General features: G+C 52.9%; 1 protein-coding gene and 1 long non-coding RNA gene across 6 annotated transcripts in view; one reads left to right on the forward strand and one right to left on the reverse strand.

The window, feature by feature from the left end:
- Positions 1-1820: 1820 nt before the first annotated feature.
- Positions 1821-26513, reverse strand: part of LOC111093290 — a 51597-nt gene continuing 26904 nt past the window's right edge. The window contains exons 2-3 of the long non-coding RNA XR_005381512.1: positions 4013-4095; positions 1821-2312 (exon numbers count right to left, since the gene is read on the reverse strand). This is a non-coding gene — a long non-coding RNA (uncharacterized LOC111093290). The remainder of the gene's footprint in view (positions 2313-4012; positions 4096-26513) is intronic.
- DISP2 (dispatched RND transporter family member 2) lies at positions 1854-25495 on the forward strand. Of its 5 annotated transcripts, none has more exons than XR_005381509.1 (13): positions 1860-1902; positions 4027-4074; positions 5200-5207; positions 8324-8401; positions 8560-9044; positions 14732-15061; positions 15344-15373; positions 15522-15645; positions 15932-16047; positions 16226-16353; positions 16682-16779; positions 18286-24009; positions 24342-25495. XR_005381509.1 is itself a non-coding variant. In XM_038580051.1 (12 exons), the coding sequence occupies exons 5-12, from the start codon at positions 8920-8922 to the stop codon at positions 21544-21546; spliced, it is 4212 nt and encodes a 1403-aa protein (XP_038435979.1). In that variant the 5' UTR covers positions 1860-1902; positions 4027-4074; positions 5200-5207; positions 8324-8401; positions 8560-8919; the 3' UTR covers positions 21547-25495. The 5 variants fall into 5 exon arrangements, 2 of the variants coding, with proteins under 2 accessions (XP_038435979.1, XP_038435980.1); XR_005381510.1 differs by having other exon boundaries at positions 18286-21840; XM_038580051.1 differs by having other exon boundaries at positions 18286-25495.

Raw genomic sequence — 26513 nt, forward strand, 5'->3', positions numbered from 1 at the left:
GGAGGCGGGAGCATGGGTGGATGCAGGCAGTGCCATTCCCTCATGGGCTGGAGGGTGGGACACTGCAGGCACTACAACTCTGTCAACTTCCTGGGACTCCCTGCCCTCTGTGCCCTGGCGCCCTGAAGGCGCACAATTGTGCGCGTGATAGATTAATAACCCCCCACCTTCTCAAAGCCCTTTGCCCATGATGCTACCAGAGCAGGCTGGAATTTCTCTGAAGAGCATTCCAGAAAAGCAGGGAGAAGAGGCCCAGGCTTTGGATCAGGCGGTCCTGAATGGGCCTAACTATACATTGCCTGGGTGACTTCAGGCAAGTTTCTTAATTTCTCTGAGTCCTGGCTTTTTTTTTAATCTCATAAAAGAGGGGGAAATAAGAACACCTTTCTCCAGGAGCTGATATGAGATCATTGATAGTGTAAAGGCACCTGACACAGAAATATTTTCCTTTCTTGTCCACGATAGAAATAAAGGAGAATCACTTTTTCCTTCTCTCCATTTTCCAAATCAGTTTCTTTTTTTTATTTTTAAGATTTCTTTATGTGAGAAAGAAGCTCCTGAGCAAGTGAGGGAGGGCTGGGGGGGAGGGGCAGAGGCAGAGGGAGAAAATCTCAGATTCCCCAATGAGTACAGAGCCCACCAACATGGGGGCTTGATCTCATGACCCTGAGATCACCCTGAGATTGTGAACAGAGTTGAAATCAAGAGTAACCCATTGAGCCACCCAGGCACGCCTCAAATCATTTTCTTTCTTTTTTTTTTTTTTAAATAAGATTTTATTTACTTACTTGACAAAAAGAGCGTGTACACAGGGCAGGGAGTGCAGAGGGAGAGGGAGAAGCAGGCTCCCCACTGAGCAGGGAGCCTGATGTGGGGCTGGATCCCAGGACCCCAGAATCATGACCCGAGCTGAAGGCACTTAACCAATTTAACACTTAACCAACTAAACCACCCAGGCGCCCCTCAAATCATTTTCTGGTCTGGTTATGTTACTTCTGTTTTTACAGCTCTTAACAGAGACCAAATTGACATATCATAAACTGCACAAATAGTGCAATTTATTACATGCCATGTGTATACTCCATGAAACCATCACCACAATCAAGATAACGAATATACTCATCAAAACCCAGAGTGTCCTCGTGTCTCTTCTAATGGCTTCTTCTAGCTCCTCCCAATTCCTACCACATTATCCCCATGCAACCACTGATCTGATGTTGTTAGTTCACATTAACTAGAATTTTACATTTTAGAACTTTCTAGACATAATTATACACGGTATATTCCTTTTTTTAGAAGACTTTATTTATTTATTCATAGAGACAGAGAGAGAGAGGCAGAGACACAGGCAGAGGGAAAAAGCAGGCTCCATGCACCGGGAGCCCGACGTGGGACTCGATCCCGGGTCTCCAGGATCGCGCCCTGGGCCAAAGGCAGGCGCCAAACCGCTGCGCCACCCAGGGATCCCCTTTTCTTTCTTTTTAAATCGGACATGTTACTTTTTAAAAATGAATGTAATGCAGTTCAGGTGCAGCCAGCCCAGCCAGGCTCTTTATCGGGAGGCCTGGAGACAGCAGGCTTCAGTTTTGCCAGCACTGGGAGCCCAACGGTTGCCTGCGAGGCTTGGGACCCTCCTTGGTTTTATGGCACCTCCTTCCTAGCCGGTTGGGGTAAAGGGTTGTTCCCCCTTCCCCCAAACCTGCTCCCTGCCCCTCACCCCCACACATCCTGCTTCCAGCTGCATTTTGCCCAGATAAAGGTTAGCCCATCCCCCCTGTTCCTCCACACCCTCTGCCCATGCCCCTCCCGGTGTACCCATCTCGCCCCTCCCCACCCTATACAAATACACCTGAGGGCAGACAGAGACTCCAACTTCTTCGGCTCCTTGCTCTGTGCTCTCAGGTAAGGCTCTGCTGCCAGGCCCGGGGACAGGGGCTCTCTGCAGGTGTGTTGTAGGTGTGTGTGGTTGTGCTTTCTCTATGTGTGCATGTGTACTGAATTCGAATCTATGCCTCTGTTTCTGCTTGTGTGGGTGTCATCCACCTGTGTGTGTTGCTTGAGCCTCTCATGAGCACGGTGTGGGTCTAAGTGCCATGTGCCCGTGGATCTGCACACGCACCTGCCCGCCTGCCCTGCCACCACTGCAGGCCATGCCCCGGTGCCTCTGCCAGGCCAGGCAGAGGGGCTCCCTGAGGGCCAAAGGGATCCAGGTGCGCAGGATCCTCTTCAGAGGGACCTTCACGCCAGCTCCTGCCCTTCAAGCGCCTTGGCCCGAATTGGGGAGAGAAAGTCCAAGGCTCGTCTTGTTTTTCCTAATTGAGATTTAATTGACAGAACATAATATTAGTTTCAGGTGTCCAGCAGTTTATACTTTTTGACCCCCCTGCACCCATTTTGCACCTCCACCCACCATCACCCTCTCCAGCCACCTGCCACTGGTCAGTTTTCTGTGTGTATGAGCTTGGGGACTTTTGAGGGGTTTTTGTTTGTTTTAGGGTTGTTTGTTTTTGTTTTTTGTTTTTTTTTTAGATTCCACTTATAAGTGAGATCATATGGTATTTGTCTTTCTCTGATTTTCTTTGAATAAATACCCAGAAGTGGAACTGCTGGATCATGTGGTAGTTCTATTTTTAATTTTTGGAGGAACCTCCCTACTGTTTGCCGTAGTGGCTGCACCAGTTCACATTTCTACCAATAGTACATGATGGTTTCCTTCTCTCCACATCCTCACCAACACTGGTTATTTCTTTTTGAGAACAGCCATTCTGACAGGTGTTAAGTGACAACCTCATCATGATTTTGATTTGCATTTCCCTGATAATGAGGGTTGTTGAGCATCTTTTCATGTACCTGTTGGCTATCTGTATGCCTTTCTTGAAAAAATGTCTACTCAGATCTGCTCATTTTTTAACTGGCTTGGATTTTTCCTCCTTCTTCCAACTTAACCAGGCTTAAGCTTTTCTTTATCACCCCCTTCCCTAACCCCAGCCTCAAGGATCTCTTCCAGACTCATTGCTCACTAGGGGAAAGATCAGGGGCCAGGAAGGACCATTGGCATAGCTCAGAGGCTGACCTCAGCTGAACATTTGTGGTACAAATAGAAGCCAACAAAAATGGGTGACTCAAGAGGTGCAAGGGGTTGAGTCTGTTGTATTAGGGATGTGTGTGTGTATGATCATTTGTGCTTGCACATTCAACAACCACGTGAGTGCCAGGGAGCCCTGATGTCAGGCATTTAGTCCTTTTGTCATATACTATAGTCTGACTTAGGAGTCAGAAAAAAAACGAATGTATTATATGTGCACAGGGTCCATTCTGGGTTGTTCATTGTGACCTATGTGCCAGCCCCAAGCAAGACAAAGCCAGCCTTGGCACCAAGGCACATCAGCAGCTCCATCCAATGAGAGTACACTTGTTGGAGAATGGCAAACTGGCTCAGGCCCCAAGCCTCCCACCAAGTTCCAACTCTAGTGGGAGGAGGTAGGAACAGGCAGCTAGGGCCCTGGAAGGCTTTCAGTTCACTTGTGCTGAATCCCCCAGAGGCCCTTACAACCCCAACCTGCTCTTCTCTGTTCTGGGTACACTGTTCTCTCCAAGGCTCCCTTCCCTCCTTTATCCCAGGTGTCTACACAGGGATAAGAATCTATAGGGACTGGGTACCATGGTCTGGCACGTGGTAGGCATATGTGAATAATTAACATGACCGACGTTGACCAAGTAGAATTGAGTTATATACATGATTGTGAGTTAGGGGTGGTCCAGGGGGTCAAATATGAGGGTGTGGGATTCAGGGGCCAGTGCATGATACTCTTCATGTCCCCCTCTAGTCACCATTTGGGTGAACCCACTGTGTCAACACCCATGTCTGGCACCTACTCAGTGCCCAGCTCCATACTGGGTACCCAGCTAAGTCAGAGGGGGCACTTTTATTCCTTGAAGGGGCTATTTGTATACATCCCTTGGAGGGAAGAAGGAGAGACGGAGGTTTAGATTACAGCAAACTAAACTTGACCTGTTGAACCATAGGTGTTCCTTTTGTCACTCCCTGTGCTTGGCTGATAAACATGGATCCAGGTAAGTGCTGTGGCTGGGAGGCTGTGGGGTGAAGAAGGAAGGAGAGAGGTGAGGGCAGAGGCAATCAGTCAGCCATATCTACTGCATGCCAAGAATGTGTGTTTGTGCGAAGGTCTGGAGGGTTCTGAAAGGAAAACAATTTCTTATATTTTATGCAATACTTTACAGTTTAGGAAACATGCTCATACATCCTTCATCTCACTAGATCTTCACTTCAGGAGTAAAACAGACAGGTGCTTCTCCCATTGTATACATGAGGCCCAGGGAAATTAAGGGTCATGCTCAGGATAGGGCTGTGGAGATATGCAAGGTCTGGAGCTCAGAACTCAGCTCTTGCCAGCTATGCCCTTGGCTCCCTTCAAAAGGAACAAAAGACTATTCTGGGCCTCAAGAAATAGAAATATCATTAAGGAGATGATTCCCACCAATGGATCACTTCAGAACAGCCAGGACCACTCAGATTGGTTACTGCAGAATGAGCCCACTGGACCCATAGAGGGCAAGCAGAGCGGCAGGATGGCCCAACATAAGCATACTTTCTGCAGGAAGGCACACAGAACGGAGCAAGAAAGATGTCCAAGTGGCAGAAGACATGAGCAAAGGCTGAGCTGAGACCAGAAGGTCATAAGCAGGAACCCACAAAGAGCTGAGGGTCTGAGCAGACATTGGGTTGGAAAAAGTAGGATTTGGGGAAGGGGGTGGATGGGGAGGCAGGGCGGGGCCCGTCTGGAGGTGGAAGCAAAAGAACCAGAATTCGATTCACCACTGTGGAGTGCCTCCCTTAGTGTCATGGAATTTGGTCAAGGTTGAGAGGGCAGACAGCTAGCTGCCAGCCTGGGGATAAGAACCCTCACTCCTTCACTGTACCCTGGAAGTCTCAGCCAGCTCTTGTCCAAACAGGGTTGCACAACTAAGCTTTGTACTGACTTTCCATATATCTGTATCTGTTGTTGAGAGAAGGAATGATTGTCAGGCCGGTGACCAAGTCTGAGGAGCCTTTGCAGGGCTTGGCCGTGGGGGTGGGGCAGGGTTTGGTGGCCACAAAATCGGCACCAGGGACAGGACAAGTATCTCACTGCAGAACCAAATGACCAAAGCTGCTTTTTCTCCTTTCCTCTCCCACAGGTCCAAAGGTAGGAAAGCTCTCCAGCTGCCTCCCCTTTCTCCGCCCCCAACTGCCAACTGCTGTGTCCTCCACAGCTCCAGCCCCCTTCCTAGACCTTCAGGCAGCAGCAGTGACCTTCCTGAAATGGAAAGTAGGGAGCAGGGTTGGTCATCAGCCCCATGGGCAGGCAGGCAGGGGCGCGACAGTGCTCCTCCACCCCCTGCCGGCTGCAGCCTTCTCCTGGGCTCCTCTCCTGTTTTCCCATCTGTCTCTCCCATTTCCTCACATCCCCTCCCTGTCTCAGCCTCTCTCCCGCTGCTTCCCCGCCTGTTCCATGCTTCTCTGCTTTCCTGGCTACCCCCACAGCCTCTCTGGATGGTTGGCTTGCTCCCAAACCCCAACCACATTGCAGGCCCCAATGACCTGCCTCTGCTAGAGAAGGGAGGCTGCTCACCCCCCTTCCTCCATTGGCTACCACCAGCAGACCTGACTCCTAGACCTGGAACTAGCCCCACCATAAAAAGAGTCGTTGAAGGAAAGGTGGGCAGGATGGGAGGTGGCTGTTTGCAGGCATCACGGAGCCTGGATGCGGAAGGGGCTGCTCTGACACAGTCACAGTAAGGCCTCTGAGCCCTCCAGCCTGACTCTTCCTTTCCCATGCCAAGCCTTTATTGGGGCCTAGAAGGCAGAAGCTGAGGGGTTGGGGCGATCCCGATCCCTGCTCCCTCAGGGCTGCCCCAGTGCCCCAGCACCAGAAGCAAGGTGGTTGGTGTCTCCTCTTCCCTGGGCCTGTGGCAAGAGACAAAGAAATTCCTCTGGCCTTGGGGCCTCAGGAATTGTTCCAGCAAAGACAGAAGATTAAGCCACACTCTTTCGGCCTCTCTGACTGAGGCAGGAAAGCCTTGATTTTACTATTTTTATTCTTCCTGGTTTCTTGAGTCTAGCACCTGCTCAGGGACAGGCATGGGCTCCCACATGCTCCTACTATCACGTATACACAAGCACGCACATACACCTACATGCATGTATGTGTGCAAAGCAGGCATGTGTGTGTACCCACCCATGCACGTGTACATAACTATTTGTATGGAAATGAGCATACACCCTTGTACCTACACACACACACTCTCCCTCCTATAAGGAACATGCACATCTTCACCTTGCTACCTCCTACTTTTAGTCTCCTCCCACTCTTGAGCTACCTCCTTTGTCCTCCTCCTCCTACCCCTCTCCTCCTCCCCATCCCCCTCTCCTCCTCTTCTTCCTCAGCTCCTACATTCTCCCCTAACCCTGCCTCTTGTCGCCTCCTTGCTCCTAGCTCTCAGTGAGCTCCTTCACAGCCTCCCCCAGCCCTACCCTCACTTGTGAGTAGTTAGCCTGCAGTTCCTAGCCTGGCAAAATCTCTAATGACTCTGTAAGGGTTCCTGGGTGAGAAAAAGGAGAAGAAAACATAATTCTGTTCCTTAGTTACAGATGAAATAAACCAGAGTTCAGGGAGTAGGAGTCCTATCTTGGCTCAAGGAATGGAAACCAGTGAATCTAGGTTCTTCCACTTTTGTCTGCTTAGTGCTCTAGCTTTATCACTTGCTATCCCTGCCTCCCAGCTCTCCACCACCATCCCCTGCTAGTGCCCAGGAATCCAGACTCCTCTATAATAGAAGGTGAAAGGAAGGGAGTGAAAGAAGGAAGTTGATCTCAGGCAAGACTGGCACTGACCTCTTACTCTAACATTGTTCATTTGGCTTTCCACAGGGTGGCCATGGCCCAGGGCATGGTCCTGGGGGGCACCACCCGCCAGGGCCCGGTGGGCACCCCCCTGGCCATGGCCCAGGGCATGGTCCTGGGGGGCACCACCCCCCAGGGCCCGGTGGGCACCCCCCTGGCCATGGTCCAGGGCCCTGTGCACCCCCACCCGGCCATGGCCCAGAGCCCTGTGTGCCCCAACCTCGCCCACCTCACTAAGGAAGCAGAAGAAAGAGGACACAAGAATGGGGAGCCTGCTGACCTGTCATGGGGCCTGACCAGAATCTTCTCTTCCTAATAGCCTCTTAGAGGCCATGTTTTACCCTTAAAGAGCCTGTCTTCCTTCATATCCAACTTGGTACCCAGGGGGCCTGATGGTCTCTGAGTTCCTTAGTTATAAAATATAAATGCTCAGCCAGGCATTCTCAGAAGCTTGACTCAAGTGGTGCCCATAGCATATGGTTATAATAAGACCACCACTCCTTTCCTTTTCACCTCTCCCATCAAACAGCCTCAACTGTGTCCTTATCACTTTAACCCCATCATATATACCTGGACCCAATGGGCCTTCCAAGGTTCCGTCTAGATGCCTCACTCTATAGATCAAAAGCCTTCAATGGATCCCAACTGTCCAGACGTATTTCTCATCATTCCCTAAAAAGAGGCACTGAACTTTTCAGCCTCTTTAACTTTGCCTATTTCACCACCACCACCACCACCCCCTTCCCCACCCAGATCAAGAATACCTTCCCTCTCAGCCAGCTAAAGCTCTACCATCAATAATGAAGAGTTCCCTAAAGCCCATTTAGGAAGAGAGAGGTCCTCTGTGTACACTGCCCCCACCCTGTAGTTTGCATCAACCACCACACAGGCCTGATCACACCCTACTCAGTCAGCATCAATCTATTGGCTGGCCTTTTGTATCTTCAGTCAAACTGAAGCCTCAGCCCAACAGCCAAAGCTACTGCAGGCAGGCCCACCACTCCTACACCTTCCTCTAGATTTTCCCATCTAGTGACCTATGCCTTGCATAGAGTGATATTTGCGCATACAGTGATATTAGGGATACCTATATTCTAAATGCTTGTCGGTTCTGACTCTTCCCAGCCCCATCCCTCAGCCATGGCACCTCCCTGCACATACAGCCAGCCTGCTTGCTGTGAAACCCCTTCCATGCAAATCCTACATCAGGAACCCTCTCCACTTCTCAACTCCCAGTCGTCTCACCCTACCCATATCTATTCTCGCCCTCTAGCCAGGCCTGTTCCAGGCCCATCACCCACTCCCCTTCCCCACAGCCGTTCCCTGATGATAGAGCAACAAGTTTTCTAAAGTGAGTGGCTATTGGGTACCTCCCAGGCTGAAGAGGGATAGAACTGTGAATTCTCTCTCTTCCCACAGCCCATACACCACGCTTGAATAAAAGAAGCCAGGCTCCAAAGCGGACGGGTACAAACCCAGGTCCAGGTCCAGACAAATGTGAGGACAGACCCAACTTGAACAGTGTCTAGTCCCATTGGGGAGGAGGAGGTTGCTGGGCAAAGCTGAGGGAAATGTGGGACTTAGGTCGCCCGACCTCTCAACCCTTGCTCCCTGCACAGTGAAGTGCCGGTGTGGAAGTTTCTCCCTCTTTCCAGCTGGAAGAGCGCGTTTCAAGCAGCGAGGCTCTCTGCACGGTGCCTGGAGTCGCACTTCCTGGTCTCTTACGGGAAGATCGACGTCCCCCTGGGAAAGGCCAGCCAGACTCCTAACAGCAGCTCTCGGACCCGGCCTGCGTAGAGGGGCCCACCACTACCAACCCCACCGTCTCGAAGACCGCAAGCCTCCAGCGCTGGGCGTCCGCGCCGCAGGGAGCCTCTGTCCCCGCCCCCCGGTGCCGCGCCCATTGGCTGGGCCCCTCGTCGGCCACGCCCAGCGATCTGTCCGACGCATGCGCGGGAGCCCGCCGCCGCCGCCGCTTCAGCACCAGCGCCCGGACAGCGGCGCCGCCCACGGGCATGGACGCGGGTAGCGGCAGCAGCAGCGGCGGTCCGGCTCCCGGTCCGGCTCCCGGCCCGGGTCCGGAAGGGGAGCAGCGGCCCAAGGGGGAGCCCTTGGCCTCAGACGGCAGCTCCCCGGACAGGTAGGGCGGACGGCTCCGCAGACCCAGCTCGCAGACCCTGCCAGCACCCGCGCCCCAGGTATCCCCGTAGCCGCCATATGTCTCCCTCATTCATTCCCCAGCCCCTCCCAGAGCTCCTGCCAGCGCCTCCGAGCTACCGGCCCCCTGACCACGCCCGCATTCTACCGGGTCAGTTTTCTCTCCCCCTGATACCCCCTACTGTCAGTCCCCACCACCCTCACCGCCCCAGTACCTGCCCCACTCACTGTTCCTACCTTACTTCTGAAGACCCGGGGTCGGGGGTGGGGAGTTCCTCCGGTTCCTCCTCCTGAGCCCCTCCCTCTAGGCCCTGCCCCCGCATCTTCTCAGGAAGCCCCAAGCCCGCGGCGACCTCAGTCTGAGTTCCAGCTTGTCAGTGTGCTCAAAGGTGCGCGGACGGCATGGACGGGAGGATCCCCAAGGTGTGTGTCCTGGGGAGGGCAGGCACTTCCCGCCACGCCAGGGACTGTCTTTGTCCATCACCGTCCCTCTCCAGTCAACCTCCATGGCCGGCTGCGCACGTGTCGGCTTGAGTCCCCGCATGTGGCAGCTATGGGCACTCGCTAGAAGTGCAAGGGTGGGCTGGCTCTGAGGCTCAGGCTGCAGTCAGTACCATCCCTGAAGGAGTTCCAGGCTGGCAGGACCGGAGGAGCACCTCACTCAGGGCCCAGATCTTGGTGCCTCTCCTCCACCTTCCTCCATATGTGTGAGGGAACAGCCCAGCCAGGTAGCAATATGGCGCAATTTCTGTGCCCCGCCTGGTCTGCCACCCTCAGAATCCCTCCCCTGACATGACACTGCCTCTCCCTCTCCTGCCTGGACTGAAATAAGAGGCTTTCTTTGGGGGCAAGAAAGCAGAGATGAACATATCTCTACACTGCCCCAGTTGTAATGTACATTCTATACCTCAGACCAAAGAGGAGGCCCCACAAGTAGAGAAAAATGTTTTCTTCCCTCTATTGTTAACACATCGGTCTGGATAGAGTTAGCCAGACTCTGTCACTCTGAAAGGCACAGATCTTTCTTCAAGGGAGTGAGACACAGGATGGATGCATTCCCTGGACCAGAGGGCTACCTGGGCCTACTGACTGACCAAAGAGCAAGGGATGAGCAAGGCAGGGACAGGACAGGGCAGAGTAGGAGCTTGGGACCAGGAATATCCCTAGAAGGAGATGGAGAGTCCTTTGCTGCCTTGGATATTTCATCAGGGATATGCCTTGTCTGGTCTGACCATTTCCCCTGCACATGGGGGTCATTCTTGGGAACAGGAACCACTTGCTCTCCTTCAGCAGCTCTCTGGGACCTCTGGCTTCTCTATGGACTTCTCCAGAGACCCTGGACACTAATCAGGCAAAGGTAGACAGTTCAAATCAAGAAATATAAATATGTTCCTGCTGAGCTAAGTAATACTCCGGGGACAGATAGTGAATAGAACAGTGAATGGAACCCACATGGTTCTTTACTAATTGATTGACTCCAGCGCAATTTGAAATAGTTCATTCTCTGGTTTTTAAAATTATCTTTTTATTTTCCTAGTGGCATGAAATGCTCCCTCATCTGTCTTGGCCTCTCTGTGGAATCACATGGATGTCCATATTGCTATGTGTCTGTGGCCCTGGGGTGCAGTTAAGGCACATGTACATTTACCTCTCATGGGTCTCCCAGTGGGGGCTCTGTGTCTGGGGCCCTGTCAGCCAGACCCTGGCTGCTTTAGCTTTGGCCACTTGAGGAAACCTGTGTCACCACTTTCCATCCCCCAGCTTGCCTGCCCCAGTCACTTGGGTTATAGACCAGCCTAAGTTCCTCACACTTGTCAGAGCCATAGAACTGAAGGGGTAAGAATGAAAGCCCCCTGGGAAGAAAGCAAGACCTGGGGTGTTTAATTTGTATTATTATTATGTCTCCTGAGAACAGAGGGCAGCAGGAGCTGGCAGGAGAAAGCTTTTATTCTCAAAAGAGTTTAGCTCTTCTCCTTGGTGGTGGTGGTGGGGGGCGGGGGTTGAGACAAAGGCCCAATTTCACAGCAGCTGGGATGTGGAAGGTTTCAAATTCTGCCACATTGACAATGTTGGGCACCATCAAGAAGGATGAGATTTGGGAGCAACTGATCTTAGGTCCCTGGAGAAGGATAAGAGGGGTTGAAAAGAAGGGGCTGGGGCCAGGGAGACCCCAGTAGAAGCAAACCAATGGTAAAAGGCTGTAATCCTTGTTGAACAGAAGCCAGCTAAAGAACAGCGTAGGCTTATGAGCTTTGGTGGACTGGTTAAGGGGGTGCTTTTTTTCTCCTCCAGCACCCCCATAGTGCTAGCTACCCTTAATGGAAAAAAAAAAAAAAAAGCAGTCCAAGTGGAGCAGGTGAGGAGCCTGGCTCCTAAGCAAAGCCCAGTACTCAGTCAGTGCTCTAAGGCCATGAGTAGCTGGAATAGACACCCTGGCTGCTCCACCCTCCTGACCCCTGGAATGCAGGCTTTGCTTCAAAGAAGTAGACCAATCGGTGTCTGGCTAGCTGGTCAGTGGAGCATGCGACTCTTGGTCTCAGGGTTGTGAATTTGAGCCCCACCTTGGGTGTAGAGATTACTTAAAAAATAAAATCCTGGGGCACCTAGGTGGCTCAGTCAGTTAAGTATCCAACTCTTGATCTCAGCTCAGGTCTTGACCTCAGGATGGTGAGTTCAAGCCCCATGTTGGGCTCCACACCCTACTTTAAAAAATAAATATTTAATTAAATAATTAAATCTTGGGGTGCCTGTGTGACTCAGCCAGTTAAGCATCCAATTCTTGATTTCTGCTCAGTTCATGACCTCAAGGTTGTAAGATCAAGCCCTGCATGGGGCTCAGTAGGCAGGGAGCCTACTTAAGATTCTCTCTCTCCCTCTTCCTCTGCCCCTCTCTTCCCACCATGCTCATTCTCTCTCTCTCTCTCAAAATAAAATGAAATAAAATATCTAAAAATAATAAATCAATAAAGGACAGACCAAGACTAATGGGTCATTTTCATGTCTTCAGGATAACCCAGACCAAGAGTGGTGCCCAGCGTGTGTAGGTGCTCAAAAAAGACCTGCAGAACAAAAACCTTAAAGAAGTAAATGTCCACACTTATGCACATAAACCCAGACCATTCATATAGCTTTTCTTCAGCCCATGGGGATGGGCCAATAAGGTATTTTATTTGCCAGGACACTGGTTGCTATATCAAATTTATGGGTCATCTGAGGTTTTGCTTTGTTTTTAAGATTTTATTTATTTATTCATGAGAGACACAGAGAGAGAAAGAGAGAGAAGCAGGCTCCACGCAGGGAGCCCGATGTGGGACTCGATCCCGGGACTCGAAGATCACACCCTGAGCCGAAAGCAGGTGCTTAACTGCTGAGCCACCCAGGAGTCCCTGAGGTCTTGCTTTAGAACAACTTTGGTCAAATTCCTATTTTTCTAAATGTTGAGTTAATTAAAAAATAAGTATCAGTGATTTAAATCATGAGTTCAAATTCTGATGCAGCTTTTGAATAAAAGAAAGTATTTATAATTATATATGTAGTGAGATTCTCAAGGTGTGAGAAGTTCTAAAATGGAGATCTATTATCTGAGGTGCCTAGAGAGGTGCAAATTGTAAATATAAATATACTTCTTTTTTTTTTTAAGATTTTACTTATTTATTCATGAGAGAGAGAGAGGCAGAGACACAGGCAGAGGGAGAAGCAGGCCCCATGCAGGGAGCCTGATGTGGGACTCAGTTCCGGGTCTCCAGGATCATTCCCTGGGCTGAAGGCCACCCGGGGCCACCCTAAATATACTTCTTAAACTACATGCTCCCTGTAGCACTGAGTGCAAGAACAGGCAGGAAAGCAAATGTGTCTTCCACATTCCAGGCTCCATGGCAGGCATGTCATGTATGTTAAACCAGTTAATTCCTGTACCAAACCTGAGAAGAGGCATGATCATTATACTCTTACTCAATAGACAAGGATACCAGCACTCCAAGAATTGTGTGTCTTTCCCAAGGCCCCAGAGCTACAGGATAATAGAGCCAGGAGCCCACCTCCCCATTTTGCTCTCAGCATAAGGGTCATTTCTTCCCACACTGCTATGCCACCAGCCATCCTTCTGGGAGGAAGAGGAAGAGCTGCCTATTCTTTCCAGTTCCTCTACTCAGTTTCTGGGCAAAAACCAGCCTCTCTGGACAATGTCTACCTCACACCATGGCTGGGGGGCCCCTGGGTGGCTCAGTGGTTGAGTGTCTGCCTTTGGCTCAGGTTGTGATCCCAGGATCCTGGGATCAAGTCCTGCATCAGGCTCCTCGCAGGGAACCTGCTTCTCCCTCTGCCTGTGTCTCTGCCTCTCTCAGGAACTTGGTTCTATGGCCATCTACTCCTGTCCTAGGTATGGCAATCCTGCCCCTGAGTGGGACTCCGCCTCCCCCACCCCACCCCCGCGGCACCCAAGGAGTGAGGCTGGGTTCATGCACTGAATACTGCCCTCATGAGTAATTTTGAAAGAAGTATCTATTGCCAACTCCTCTTTGGCAAGTTCTTTTGGGGTCCCGACTCCCTCTCCCAGCTCTGCACACTCTTGCAAAGCAAGACCTTCTGCCCCATGGCCCAAGGGTGGTGGAAGGGCAGAACTTGCTTCCACTAAACCTTCCCTGACTACCCTCACCCCTGTCAAAGTTGGGCCTTCCTCTGGGCTCCTTCAGCCCTCTGTGACTTCCTGTCTCACAACACTCAACATGCGGGACTGTTGTCAACATCTCCCACCTACTATGAGTGCCTAGAAGACAAAGATGAAACTTACTCATCCCAGCGCCACCATTAGTAGCCCATCTAGTGCTCAGTAGTCACCCAACAAACATTCCTTGGGTACCTTCTGAGTGCAGGGCATTGTTCAAGGCACTAGGGCTACAGAGGTGAACAAAGGCATGGGGCCCTGCTCTCCCAGAGCTCACATTCCACACAAGAAGCAGACAGTAAACATGACCACTGTATAATGTCCGGTTGTGGCAAATGCTGTGAAGAAATACGAAGCAGGGTAGCAGGGTAGAGAGCTGGCAGGTGCTTATTTAGAAAGGGTAGCCAGGGAAGGCTTCTCTTAGAAGGTGGTAGTTGAACTGAGACTAAAGGGAGGCTGTGAGCCATGCAGTTATCTTGGGGGAAAGCATGCTGAGGTGACAGAGGAGAAAGTTCAAAGGCTCTAAGGTGGGAACAAGATTGCCAGAGGCACTCAACAAACATCTGCCATGAGAATGAGCAGGGGATAGCCCCAGAAAGAGCTCAAGACTGCAAGTCAGACTGGGTTTAAGGCCCCGCTCTTCATGTCTTGCTGAACCTATTTTCACATCTATAGAACAAGGAAAGTATTTCCCCTGTAGGGTTTTTGCGAGGAGTACATAAGATCACATATGTAAAAGCACAGTGTCTGGCATGTAGCAGGCTGCCAATATTGTTTTCAGAGCATATGGACAGATGAGGGAAGGAGACAATGGTGCCGAGAGGTAGGGCTGGGAATGGATCGCTAGAGGCTGCACCCTCCTCACCTCTTCCCCAGGACTAATAAGCCAAACAACCCTGAGTCCCCCTGCCCCGTCTCTTGTCTCAGCCTACTGAACAATGCTGGGGCATGAGGTGGCCCACCCCCACCCCCTCTAACCCCATCACCCTTGTCTCCTCTCTCCCCAGGTCCCAGAGCAAGGCCGTGGCCTCTGAGGCAAGCCCAGAGAAAAGCTGCTGCCCCCACAGTGGCCCCCTTGAGGACCCTTCTAGTTCTTCAGAACCCCCACCAGCAACTTCCACCCTCCAGCCTGTGCGCCCGACCAGCCCCTTGGCCCCTGCACACTTCACCTATCCCCGGGCACCACAGGAATACCGGGGGGACAGTTCCCTGCCGGGGCTTGGGGACCGGGCAGCTCTCTGTTCCCATGGCTCTAGCCTCAGTCCTTCCCCAGCCCCCTCACAGCGAGATGGGGCCTGGAAGCCACCATCTGTGCAGCACCATGTGGTCAGCGTCAGGTAAGGAGGGGTCCCGCAGCCTGCAAACTCCCACTGGAAGATGAGGCCGGGCTTAAAAGTGGGGTGAGCCCCCCCGGCTCTGGACCCCTTCATTAAAAGGCAGCCCAGGATGTCCCATGCCTCTGATGGAGGAGGCAGCCTGGATGGAAGAGGCAGTAAGGGTTGGAGCTTGGGAGTAGAACAGCCTGAAAGCGTTAGTACCATTTTCCTCAGTCCCCACACCCTACCACCCATCCTACAAGAGGGCTCTGACAAGCAAGTGTCTTTTCTTCCCTTCCACAGGCAGGAACGGGCCTTCCGGATGCCAAAGAGGTAGGCCTGGGCCTTCTGTGGCCCCCTAGGCGTGACTAGGCTGGTGCCAAGTTTGGCCCTATCACCCCTTTTTGGTGACTCCGAAGCTCACCACACCCTGCTACCACACCTAATACCAATTCCTGTGGCTTCTCTTCCTCTTTCCCAGCTATTCCCAGCTGATTGCCGAGTGGCCAGTGGCTGTGCTGCTGCTGTGTCTGGCTGTCATCATCCTCTGCACGTTAGCCGGACTGTTGGGGGACCGGCTGCCCGACTTCTCTAAGCCCTTGCTGGTAAGAGGCTAAGGGGAGGGACAGGGACCCCCCATGCCTGGCCACCTCAGCTCTGTCTGGGGCAGAAAGTTGGAGCAACCCAGATGGAGATGGGAAGGCAATGGTGGGCTCTTGACCCCTAGAGAGCATTACAGAGATAATACAGAGGTAATGCTCTCGTCCAACAATCCAGAAAGGTGGGCTGGCCTTCCCTGCTCCAGGGACCCAAAGGGGCAGAGCCAAGAAGGGCCAGATGGAGCAATCCTCCTTCTGCCCACCTGATCTTCTCTGTCCTCCCCTCCTGCAGGGATTTGAGCCTCGAGACACAGACGTTGGGCGCAAGCTAGTAGTCTGGAGAGCACTGCAAACCCTCACAGGCCCCAGGAAGCTGCTTTCTCTCTCTCCAGACCTTGAGCAGAACAGGTAGTGGGTTTCCATCTTTCCACCGTTGAAGGGAAAGTGGGAGAGAGATAGGGCATCGGGTGACCTCCCCAGATGCAGATTAGAGGGATTTGCTGAGGTCCCCTGGGAAGTGGTGTCTGACCTCCTCTGAGCCCCCATTCCTTGATGGTGCCTGGCATAGCTTTTCTCTCTACCTCAGCTCAAACCTCCATACCACTCTGAGCCCCACACCCTGGAGCAGTGCCCAGGAGGGCTTAATCCGGCCTCGAAGAATGGTGGAGCCCTTGGAGGACAGAGGGCAGGACAGCTTCTTCTGTGGCCCACCTGGTAAGCTGCAACCGGCCAGTTCCTGCCTTTAATGGTGGTCCCCATCACACCTACTAGAACAGAGGGGCCCAGGAGAACAAATCTGGGCAGACAGAAAAGGAAGGAGGCCGCTGGCCATGTTCAAGCCAAGGAAGTTGGGTTACAGTTGGGAGGCTAAGGTAGGTCTCGGGGGCTGGGTTGGGGGCAGGGCCCCAGATAGGGCAGCTAGGCACACCTTTCAGACCTCTGAGGATCTGAATGAACCTCATATGGCCCTGGGTAAGCAACTTCCCTCTGGTGGGTCCAGGACCTGATGCCAAAGAACTGAACTCTGGGGGGTGTGTTGCAGAGAAGAGCTATGCACAGCTGGTGTTCATGTCCACCTCAGCGGGCAGCCTATGGAACCTGCACGCCATCCATTCCATGTGTCGAATGGAACAGGACCAGGTGAGCTGATGGAGGGGGAGGTGCCAGGGGTTGGGAGGGGCAGGGGCCATAAGGACCTCAGGGACCTAATCCCCAGGAAATACAGCTGAGCCAGGACTGCCAGGGTGGACTGGGAAAAGAGTATTCCCTGCTTAGAAAATTATTCCAACCCTGTTGAAAGGCTCCAGACTGGGGTGGGGAAAAAAGAGTCACTGTCTTTAGAAAAGCCTAGACATAGCCAAGACACAGAGACTATGCAGAGCCTGGGATTTTCAAAATGTCCTGAAAAGGAGCCTCAAGAGCTGTTGAGGAGGCCCCACCCCAAGGCCCCCAGGTTCCATCAACCCAAGCAGTGCCAATCCCATCATGCTAACTGGAGAGCCATACAGCATAACATCTGAAGGAAGGTTTGCTGTGAAAAACAGTGTAAACAGCACGGAGTAGCCCCAGGCACTCCACACAAGTGTATCTGAAGTACCAAGACACTGGTTAGGAACATGTATCCTGGAGTCAGATTCCTGAATTCAAGGCCCGTTCTTTTTTTTTTTTTTTTTTTTTTAAGATTTTATTGTTTATTTGAGAGAGAGCAGGGGTAGGACCAGAGGGAGAGGGACAAGCAGACTCCATGCTGAGCACAGAGCCCCACATGGAGGGGCTCAATCCCAGGACCCCAAGATCACAACTGAGCCAAAATCAAGAGTTGGACACTTAACCGAATGAGCCACCCAGGCGCCCCAAGGCCAGTTCTAATACTCCCTAGCTGTGTGACGACTACAGGCATGTTCCTTAATGTCTCAATGCCTCGGGCTTTGTATATACAAAATACAGAAAATAATGGTACTTTTCTCATAAGGATGTTGTGACAATTAAACAAGATAGAACTTGCCATAATGACTGGCAATAGAAATCTCTCAATAAATGTTGCTATTGTCAGCATGATCTCAGGCCCAAGACCATAGAGCCAGTTGGTAGTGAAACAGAGCCTCTGATTCCCAGGCCAGTGCCCTCCAGAACTGTACCAGCTGTTGTAATGTGTTATGTCAACAGCAGGTGGGACAGAAAAGAAGGCATGAGGTCCGAAAAAGAAATAACCCTGTCCCTCAGAGGGTTTAAGCAGACCAGTGGACAGAAGGAGGGGGCAAAGGCTTGGCACCGGCCCTGACCCTGGAATGTTTTGGCTTCCACTTTTCCCACTGTTTGTTTCCAGTTCCTTGGACCCCTGACCCATCTGTGGCCGACACTTCCACTTCCACTCCCGGCTCAGGCAGTGCAGAATTGGGGTGCATGACCTGCAGGGGACTTAGGGCAGGACCTCAGGCAGTATTCCTGAGGCTCCTCTCTGGTAGAGTCAAGATGTAGCCAGGAACCAAATGCAGCTCTGAGACACACCATTTCTGCGGGACGATCAAGATGCCTCTCTGCCTCAGCCCTATAACCTGATAGGAGGTGAGAGGGCCTTGGACAGGGCTGTGGAAGCTGGGCCCCTGCCTTGCCCCTGAGCTCTCTCCTGCTGTGTGTGCCATACAGATCCGCTCCCATACCCACTTTGGGGCTCTGTGCCAGCGTACGGAAGCCAACAAGTGCTGCCCCAGCTGGTCCCTGGGCAACTATGTGGCCGTGCTCTCCAACCGCTCCTCCTGCCTGGACACAACTCAAGCGGATGCAGCCCGAACACTGGCCCTTCTGCGGGCCTGTGCCACCTACTACCACCGCGGTGCCCTGGTGCCCTCTTGTCTGGGCCCTGGGCAGGACAAACCCCCACACTGTGTCCAGGTTCCCACCAAGTGCTCCCGGAACAGTGCCATCTACCAACTCCTGCACTTTCTGTTGGACAGGGACTTCCTGAGTCCCCAGACAGCTGACTACCAGGTGCCCTCCCTCAAGTACAGCCTGCTCTTCCTGCCCACTCCGAAGGGTGCCTCCATGATGGGCATCTACCTGGACCGCCTGGCCACCCCCTGGGGGCTCTCTGACAATTACACATCCATCACTGGCATGGACCTGGGCCTCAAGCAGGAGCTGCTGAGGCACTACCTGGCCCAGGACACAGTGTACCCCTTGCTGGCCCTGGCTGCCATCTTCCTCAGCATCGCCCTCTACTTGCGCTCCCTCTTCCTCACACTCATGGTGCTGCTGGGGGTGCTGGGCTCCCTGCTGGTTGCCTTCTTCCTCTACCGAGTGGCCTTCCGCATGGCCTACTTCCCCTTCGTCAATCTGGCAGCCTTCGTCCTGCTCAGCAGCGTGTGCGCCAACCACACCCTCATCTTCTTCGACCTGTGGCGCCTCAGCAAGAGCCAGCTGCCCTCTGGGGGACTGGCCCAGCGGGTGGGCCGCACCATGCACCACTTCGGCTACCTGCTGCTGGTCTCGGGCCTAACCACAGCGGCGGCCTTCTATGCCAGCTACCTGAGCCGCCTGCCAGCCGTGCGCTGCTTCGCCCTCTACATGGGCACGGCCGTGCTGGCGCACCTGGCGCTCACGCTCGCCTGGCTGCCAGCCTCCGCCGTGCTCCACGAGCGCTACCTGGCACGCGGCTGTGCGTCCCGGGCGCAGGGCCAGCGGGGAGGCAGCGCCCCCCGGCGACTCGCGCTGGCCCTGCAGCGGCGGCTCCGAGGCCTTCGGCGGGCGGCGGCCAGCACCTCGCGCCTGCTCTTCCAGCGCCTCCTGCCCTGTGGGGTCATCAAGTTCCGCTACATCTGGATCTGCTGGTTCGCCGCGCTGGCGGCAGGGGGCGCCTACATCGCCGGCGTCAGCCCCCGCCTGCGGCTGCCCACCCTGCCGCCGCCCCGCGGCCAGGTCTTCCGGCCCAGCCACCCCTTTGAGCGCTTCGACGCTGAGTACCGCCAGCAGTTCCTGTTCGAGCGGCTGCCTCAGGGCGAGGGCGGCCACATGCCCGTGGTGCTGGTGTGGGGCATCCTGCCCGTGGACACCGGCGACCCGCTGGACCCTCGCAGCAACAGCTCCCTGGTGAGCGACCCTGCCTTCTCGGCGAGCGGTCCCGAGGCCCAGCGCTGGCTGCTGGCACTCTGCCACGCGGCCCGGAACCAGAGCTTCTTTGGAGCCCAGCCGGAGGGCTGGCCCACGCTGTGCTTCATGGAGGCCCTCCAGCGCTGGGTGGAGAGCCCGGGTTGTGCCCGCCTGGGGCCTGGCCTCTGCTGTGGCCACTCGGGCTTCCCTTGGGCACCCCAGCTTTTCCTGCACTGCCTCAAGATGATGGCTCTGGAGCAAGGCCCCAACAACACCCGAGACCTAGGACCCCGCTTCGATACCCACGGCAGCCTGGCTGCCCTGGTTCTGCAGTTCCAGACTAACTTCCAGTACAGTCCAGACTACAGCCAGACCCATCATTTCTACACTGAGGTCAGCCACTGGCTGGCAGCGGAGCTGGGGAGGGCACCTCCCGGCCTCCACCGAGGTTGGTTTACCAGCCATCTGGAGCTGTACAGCCTGCAGCACAGCCTGAGCACAGAACCTGCTGTGGTGCTGGGCCTGGCTCTGGCGCTGGCCTTTGCCACGCTGCTGCTGGGCACCTGGAACGTTCCACTTAGCCTGTTCTCCGTGGCAGCAGTGGCAGGCACCGTACTGCTCACAGTAGGGCTCCTGGTTCTCCTGGAATGGCAGCTCAACACTGCGGAAGCCCTCTTTCTCTCTGCTTCTGTGGGCCTCTCAGTAGACTTCACCGTCAACTACTGTATCTCTTATCACCTGTGCCCGCACCCTGATCGCCTGAGCCGCGTGGCCTTCTCACTGCGCCAGACCAGCTGTGCCACAGCAGTAGGGGCTGCAGCCCTGTTTGCGGCCGGTGTGCTCATGCTGCCCGCAACAGTGCTGCTCTATCGCAAGCTGGGCATTGTCATTATGATGGTCAAGTGTGTCAGCTGCGGCTTTGCCAGCTTCTTCTTCCAATCTCTGTGCTGTTTCTTTGGGCCAGAGAAGAACTGTGGGCAGATCCTCTGGCCTTGCGCCCACCTGCCATGGGATGCTGGAACTGGGGAGCCAAGTGGGGAGAAGGCTGGCCGCCCACGATCAGGGCCAGTGGGAGGGGCGCCGGGATCCTGCTCAGAACAGTACGAGCTACAGCCCCTTGCCCGGCGCCGGAGCCCCAGCTTTGACACCAGCACGGCCACTAGCAAACTGTCCCACCGGCCCTCAGTACTCTCAGAGGATCTACAGCTGCATGATGGCCCCTGCTGCCCCCGGCCCCCACTGGCCCCGGCCTCCCCAAGGGAGCTGTTCCTGGACCACCAGGCAGTCTTCAGCCAGTGCCCAGCCCTGCAGACTTCCTCTCCCTATAAGCAGGCTGGCCCCAGCCCCAAAACCCAAGGCAGGAAGGATTCCCCAATGCAGAAAGCTGAGCCTGTGCAGGCCTCACCAGAAGCTTCCACCCACTCTCCCAAACCCAAGGCTGTGGAGCCTCCCGATTGCCTCTGCTCCTCAGCCAGCACCCTGGAGGGGCTCAGTGTCTCTGATGAGACCTGCCTGAGCACCTCTGAGCCCAGCGCCCGAGTACCAGATTCTGTGGGTGCCTCCCCAGATGACCTGGATGAAACTGAGCAAACAGTACCCGAGCGGGGCCAGCTGAATGGGAAGCGGGACACCCTATGGCTGGCACTGAGGGAGACCGTGTACGACCCATCACTGCCTGCCTCCCACCAGAGCAGCTCATCCTGGAAGGGCCGTGGGGCACCAGGAGATGGCAGCCCTGTGGTGCTGCCCAACAGCCAGCCAGATCTGCCAGATGTTTGGCTCCGCAGGCCCAGCACCCACACTTCAGGCTACAGTAGCTGAGGGAGGCTGGATTAGGGCACAGAGCCGGTCAGAGGTGACCAGGCAGCCCAGACTGGAGCCGAATGGCATGCATCTCCCCACGTCGGCATGGAGAGGTTTCACCTCCGACCTGTGGATTTTAAACCCTGCCACATGTTTCAGCCTCGGTCCAGGCTGCTGCTTACTCTCCACACCCAGAGGATTCAGTGGGGAGGATCTTTGGAGAGAAATGTCACAAGCTCACGTCTCGTGGCTTGCTGAGGTCTCATCTGTCCCTGTAATGCCAACCAGGACCTCTTGGAGGGGGAAGGCCAGGTGTGTAGCTCCAGGTATTAGGGGTAGGCTGACCTGGCCCCCACGCCAACTGGGAGTAAGGAACCCAGTCCTTGGGACCCTGCCAGGGCACCTCTCCAACCAAAACAGCCCTGAGGAAACTCAGGAGCCTCCGGGACCTCACACCTTTCAGGGGCTCTTTATCAGGACACTTCCTTCTCTTTGGGGGTGCTTCTCTGGGCCAGGATTAGGCCGAGGCCTCTTTCCTGAATGGCCCTACCCCATCACGCTCCCCAGTCTGACCAGAAATTTATCAAGGCTGGGCCGAGATGACTGCTGGGAATGAAGCAGGCGGAGGAGGGCCAGGCCTCAGAGTATCTCTAAATTGCAGGATAGTCCCTCACAGGGAGCCCCTCTGGCACAGGAAGAGTGCTCCCTCCTGTAAACAAACAATAAGAATCCTTTATATCCTGCACCTCTTAGTTTACAGAATTCTTTACTTGCATACCCATTGTCCCCTTGGACTCTCACCATTCACTACGGGGCAGCCTGCAATTAGCCAGGCCCTTATGCCCATAATTTATAGGTCAAGTCATTGAGAATAAGTAAGGTTAAATGATTTACCCACAGTCACAGAGCTTGTAAATGGGAGAGCAGGTTTCCTGGCTCCCTCCACCTCTAGAACTCCCACTCTCCTGGCTACCTGCCCAAGAGACATTGCCTGTGGCTAACCTGCTGGTTCATCTCACCGGTGTCTCTGAGTACACTCCTACCCTTCCTCTCTTCAGATCTCCATCTCCAGACAGAGCTATACTCTGAGCAAGCCAGGAGTTGCTCTGCATCTGCTTTGTGCTTCCCTCCAGATCCACTGAGAACCTACCCACACTGGGGCATCATGGCTGATCTGATTTCCCAGGTTCAGGGCCAGGGGCATGCTTCTTCCATAGCCAGGGTATGGAGAGCCTCTTCCAGGAGAGGCACTGAAGGCAGAAGAGGTCCAACAGAATTCACTGAAGGCAGGAATTCAGGCCTGCCCTTTTGGGGAGTGTGTGAGTCTAAAACTATTCCCCAGGTCAGGGTCCCCAACTTCCTATGGACAAGTCTGTGGAGGTACTCGGCGGACCAACAGGTGACTCTTCCTCCCCAAAGCAGAGTCTCTCTGCAAGGTTTTATGCCATGTCAGAGCTCATGGCACTTGGAACAAGTTTAAACAGCCACTCTGATATGGTAGTACAAGGAGACAGAGGCACGGAAAGAACATTGAACATCTGCCCTCAGGGAGCTCCCACTCTATCTGGGGAAACAGCTCACACATATACACAGGGTCAGATGGGTCACTGATGGCACCATGCAGTGTGGGCAGAGGGCCAAATGCCTGTCACCATCAGAACTGCTGGAGGTCAAGTACCCAGGATGGGGAACCAGGAAGGCTTCCTGGAGGGGAGACAGCTTGAGCTTGCCTTCAGAAGTACAAGTGTCTCAGACTGTACCTCTGTGATCATTCATTCTAACAGTTTTCAAACTTGGTAGCCTTGGGACCCTTTCTTCAAAGAACCCTTGTGTGAAAACACAGTATATAAAACAGATTAAAAGCAGCTACTCTGGTGGGTGCCAGGTAAGGGTATACAGAGCCAGCTCAGCCTCACTTTCTACTATGCCTCACGGGGGCCCTGGGGAACCCCTCAAGTTCCTGGCAGCTCCACAGAATGTGGTGTGAAAACTACTGATCCAGGCCATTTTACAGATGAGGATCACAGAGGGAAAGGGATTTTTCTAGGGCCAAATAGTCTGTGACCAAGCTGGAGGCAAATTAAGAGGTGTTTTTGTTCTTTTTTTTTTTTTTTTTTTTCTATATTGTTGAGACCTACCTCCCGCTCAAGTAGCCCCTGAGAAGTGGAGCAGAAACCCCAATGACACAGAGCTAAGACCACGGGCAGGAATGACAGGATACATCGGCTCCTTTACAGGTTAAGAAAATCAAACCCCTGACACCAGAAAGCAGAAGCAGTGACTAGGACTTAACTTGGACCTCTCCCCTGGGAGGTCTGCTGGGACTCTATCTTCATGTCTAAGTAGTTCCACCTCTCTGGCCTGGGGCTGCTCATCAGGGTCTTGGCTTCTCTACACCATGGACCATGTCCTTCTGTACCGCACAGCCAGGCCGAAAGAGCCTTGGTCTCATCTGGGACAGTCAGCCAGAGGGCGGACAAGGTGAGCCCTTCTTCCTGAGCATGAGCAGAAGTCTGGCCTTGACTCAAAAGAGAGACCAGAATCTTAGCTGCTTCTGAGCAGCTCACCAAGGCTCTTCTGCCCTGTATTGTGGGAGGGCAACAGGGGCCTGGACCACAAAAACCTGCTCCTCCACACCCTCTTTTGTGTCCTGCAAAGGGAGACATGTCATCTGGGACTGGAGCTTCAACACTTTCCCTGGACACAATCACCGAAATAAAAGAGAGAGTACATAGGGGTGGGTAGGGCAGGCATCAGGGATTTGGGTACACCCGAGGATCCTACTCAGAGATTTCTGGGTCCCATTCTTGCAGGTGACAGCCACAAAACCCTCATCAGGAAGACAGATGAGCCAGAGTAGCTGAGGTACTGACTGGATTTGTTCTGCATATCACTGGGCCCAAAAGACTGGAAGAACCCAGTGGTAATCTAAAACATCGCCTCACAGCTAGAGTGGCCCATACCAACAACAGGCAACCCATATCTATGGATCATCCAGCCTGTCTCGCTGGCCCCAATTTTGGAAAGCAGGATTGAAAACATTTCCAAACTCCTGTGAGTTCCAGCAGACCTATTCACTTTATTATTATCATTGGTGGTTCCAATGAGTATATGGCTGAGAAGCATGCTGAGGCAGGGGAAAACCAGTTAAAGCATTCACATATGCTCTGAATTCAAGGAACAGTCTCTTAACACTGAGACACTTTAAAATAGAACTACGTTAATACCCATTTGGGACTTAAGGTCATTTCCTTTATTTGTACCACAGATCCTTGAACTCACACTCAGAGTATGAGTACGTGTGCTGTACGTTTTTAAAATGTAACTTGGTATACTTTGTTACTATGGGAAAACGCATCCTTCCACAGCTGTGGCGCTTTGTTGACTGGCAGACTCTTGGATTTTAACTAGCACATGGCATATCTGATGCTATGATATTTAGGCAATATCCTAGCTTGAGCCTGATTCTGTCAGAGACATCTCACAAGAGATTTACAAACCAAACTTCCTCAGCCCCATCTAACTCATTCCATTCTTCTCCCATTGCATGACAGGAAAGGGAGGCAGGTGGGAGGTATCAGGAAAGAAGATTCATTGATTTACAACCTTCATCCGTTTATCTGGAGAGTTTCCGATCTTTTCTTCCATGGTGGCCTTATCTCAGCCTTTGATAATACATGTAGGCAATGACAAGCTCTCTGACACCCCATGCCATCCATCAAGATGCCATTTGCTGGGGGATAGAAAATACAGGCATTCTTCATCCTTTCCACCCACACTCTTGTTCGCAGGGACAATGATAACTCAAGGTCTGGAAGTGTTTATGCTTAAGAGAAGAAATTGTAACTCAGTTTAGTGGGAAGATGAGAAACAAAAGAAAGCCATTATGTGTTATGTAAATGATTGGTTGTCCAAAGCCACTCTGCTGAAAAGCCCTGGAAGGACCTTGATAAAATTATAATCACTATCAGGCCTCTGTGTGATTATTCAATTCTGTGCCTTTTTCATTTAAGAATTCAAATTCAAGGGGTACCTGGGTGGCTCAGTTGTTGCCCATCTGCCTTTGGCTCAAGTCATGATCCCAGGACCCTGAGACTGAGCCCCACATGAGGTTCCCTGCTCACACGGAGCTTGCTTCTCCCTCTCCTCCCTGCTTGTGCTCTCTCTCACTATCTCTCTCTCACACACAAATAAATAAATAAAATAATTTATTTATTTATTTATTTATTTATTTATTTATTTATTTATTTATTTATGAGAGACACACAGAGAGAGAGAGAGAGAGAAAGAGAGAGAGGCAGAGACACAGGCAGAGGGAGAAGCAGGCTCCATGCAGGGAGCCTGATGTGGGACTCGATGCCGGGACTCCAGGATCACACCCTGAGCCAAAGGCAGATGCTCAACCGCTGAGCCACCCAGGCGTCCCCAAACAAATAAAATCTTAGAAAGAAAGAAAGAAAAAGAAAGAAAGAAAGAAAGAAAGAAAGAAAGAAAGAAAGAAAGAAAGAAAGAAAGAAAGAAAGAAAGAAAGATAGATTAGAATTCAAATTCAAGAATGAGGGATCCCTGGGTGGCGCAGCGGTTTGGCGCCTGCCTTTGGCCCAGGGCGCGATCCTAGAGACCGGGGATCGAATCCCACATCGGGCTCCCGGTGCATGGGAGCCTGCTTCTCCCTCTGCCTATGTCTCTGCCTCTCTCTCTCTTTCTCTCTCTGTGACTATCATAAATAAATAAATAATTAAAAAAAAAAAAAAAAAAAAAAAACAAGAATGAAAGGTTGGGCAGCCCGGGTGGCTCGGCAGTTTAGCGCCGCCTTTAGCCTGATCCTGGAGACCTAGGATTGAGTCCCAGGTCGGGCTCCCTGTATGGACCCTGCTTCTCCCTCTGCCTGTGTCTCTGCCTGTGTGTGTGTGTGTGTGTGTGTGTGTGTGTGTGTGCCTCATGAATAAATAAATAAAATCTTAAAAAAAAAAAGAGTGAAAGGT

The sequence above is a fragment of the Canis lupus genome, chromosome 30 (assembly GCF_011100685.1).
Source record: "Canis lupus familiaris isolate Mischka breed German Shepherd chromosome 30, alternate assembly UU_Cfam_GSD_1.0, whole genome shotgun sequence".
Classification (NCBI taxonomy): Eukaryota; Metazoa; Chordata; class Mammalia; order Carnivora; family Canidae; genus Canis; species Canis lupus.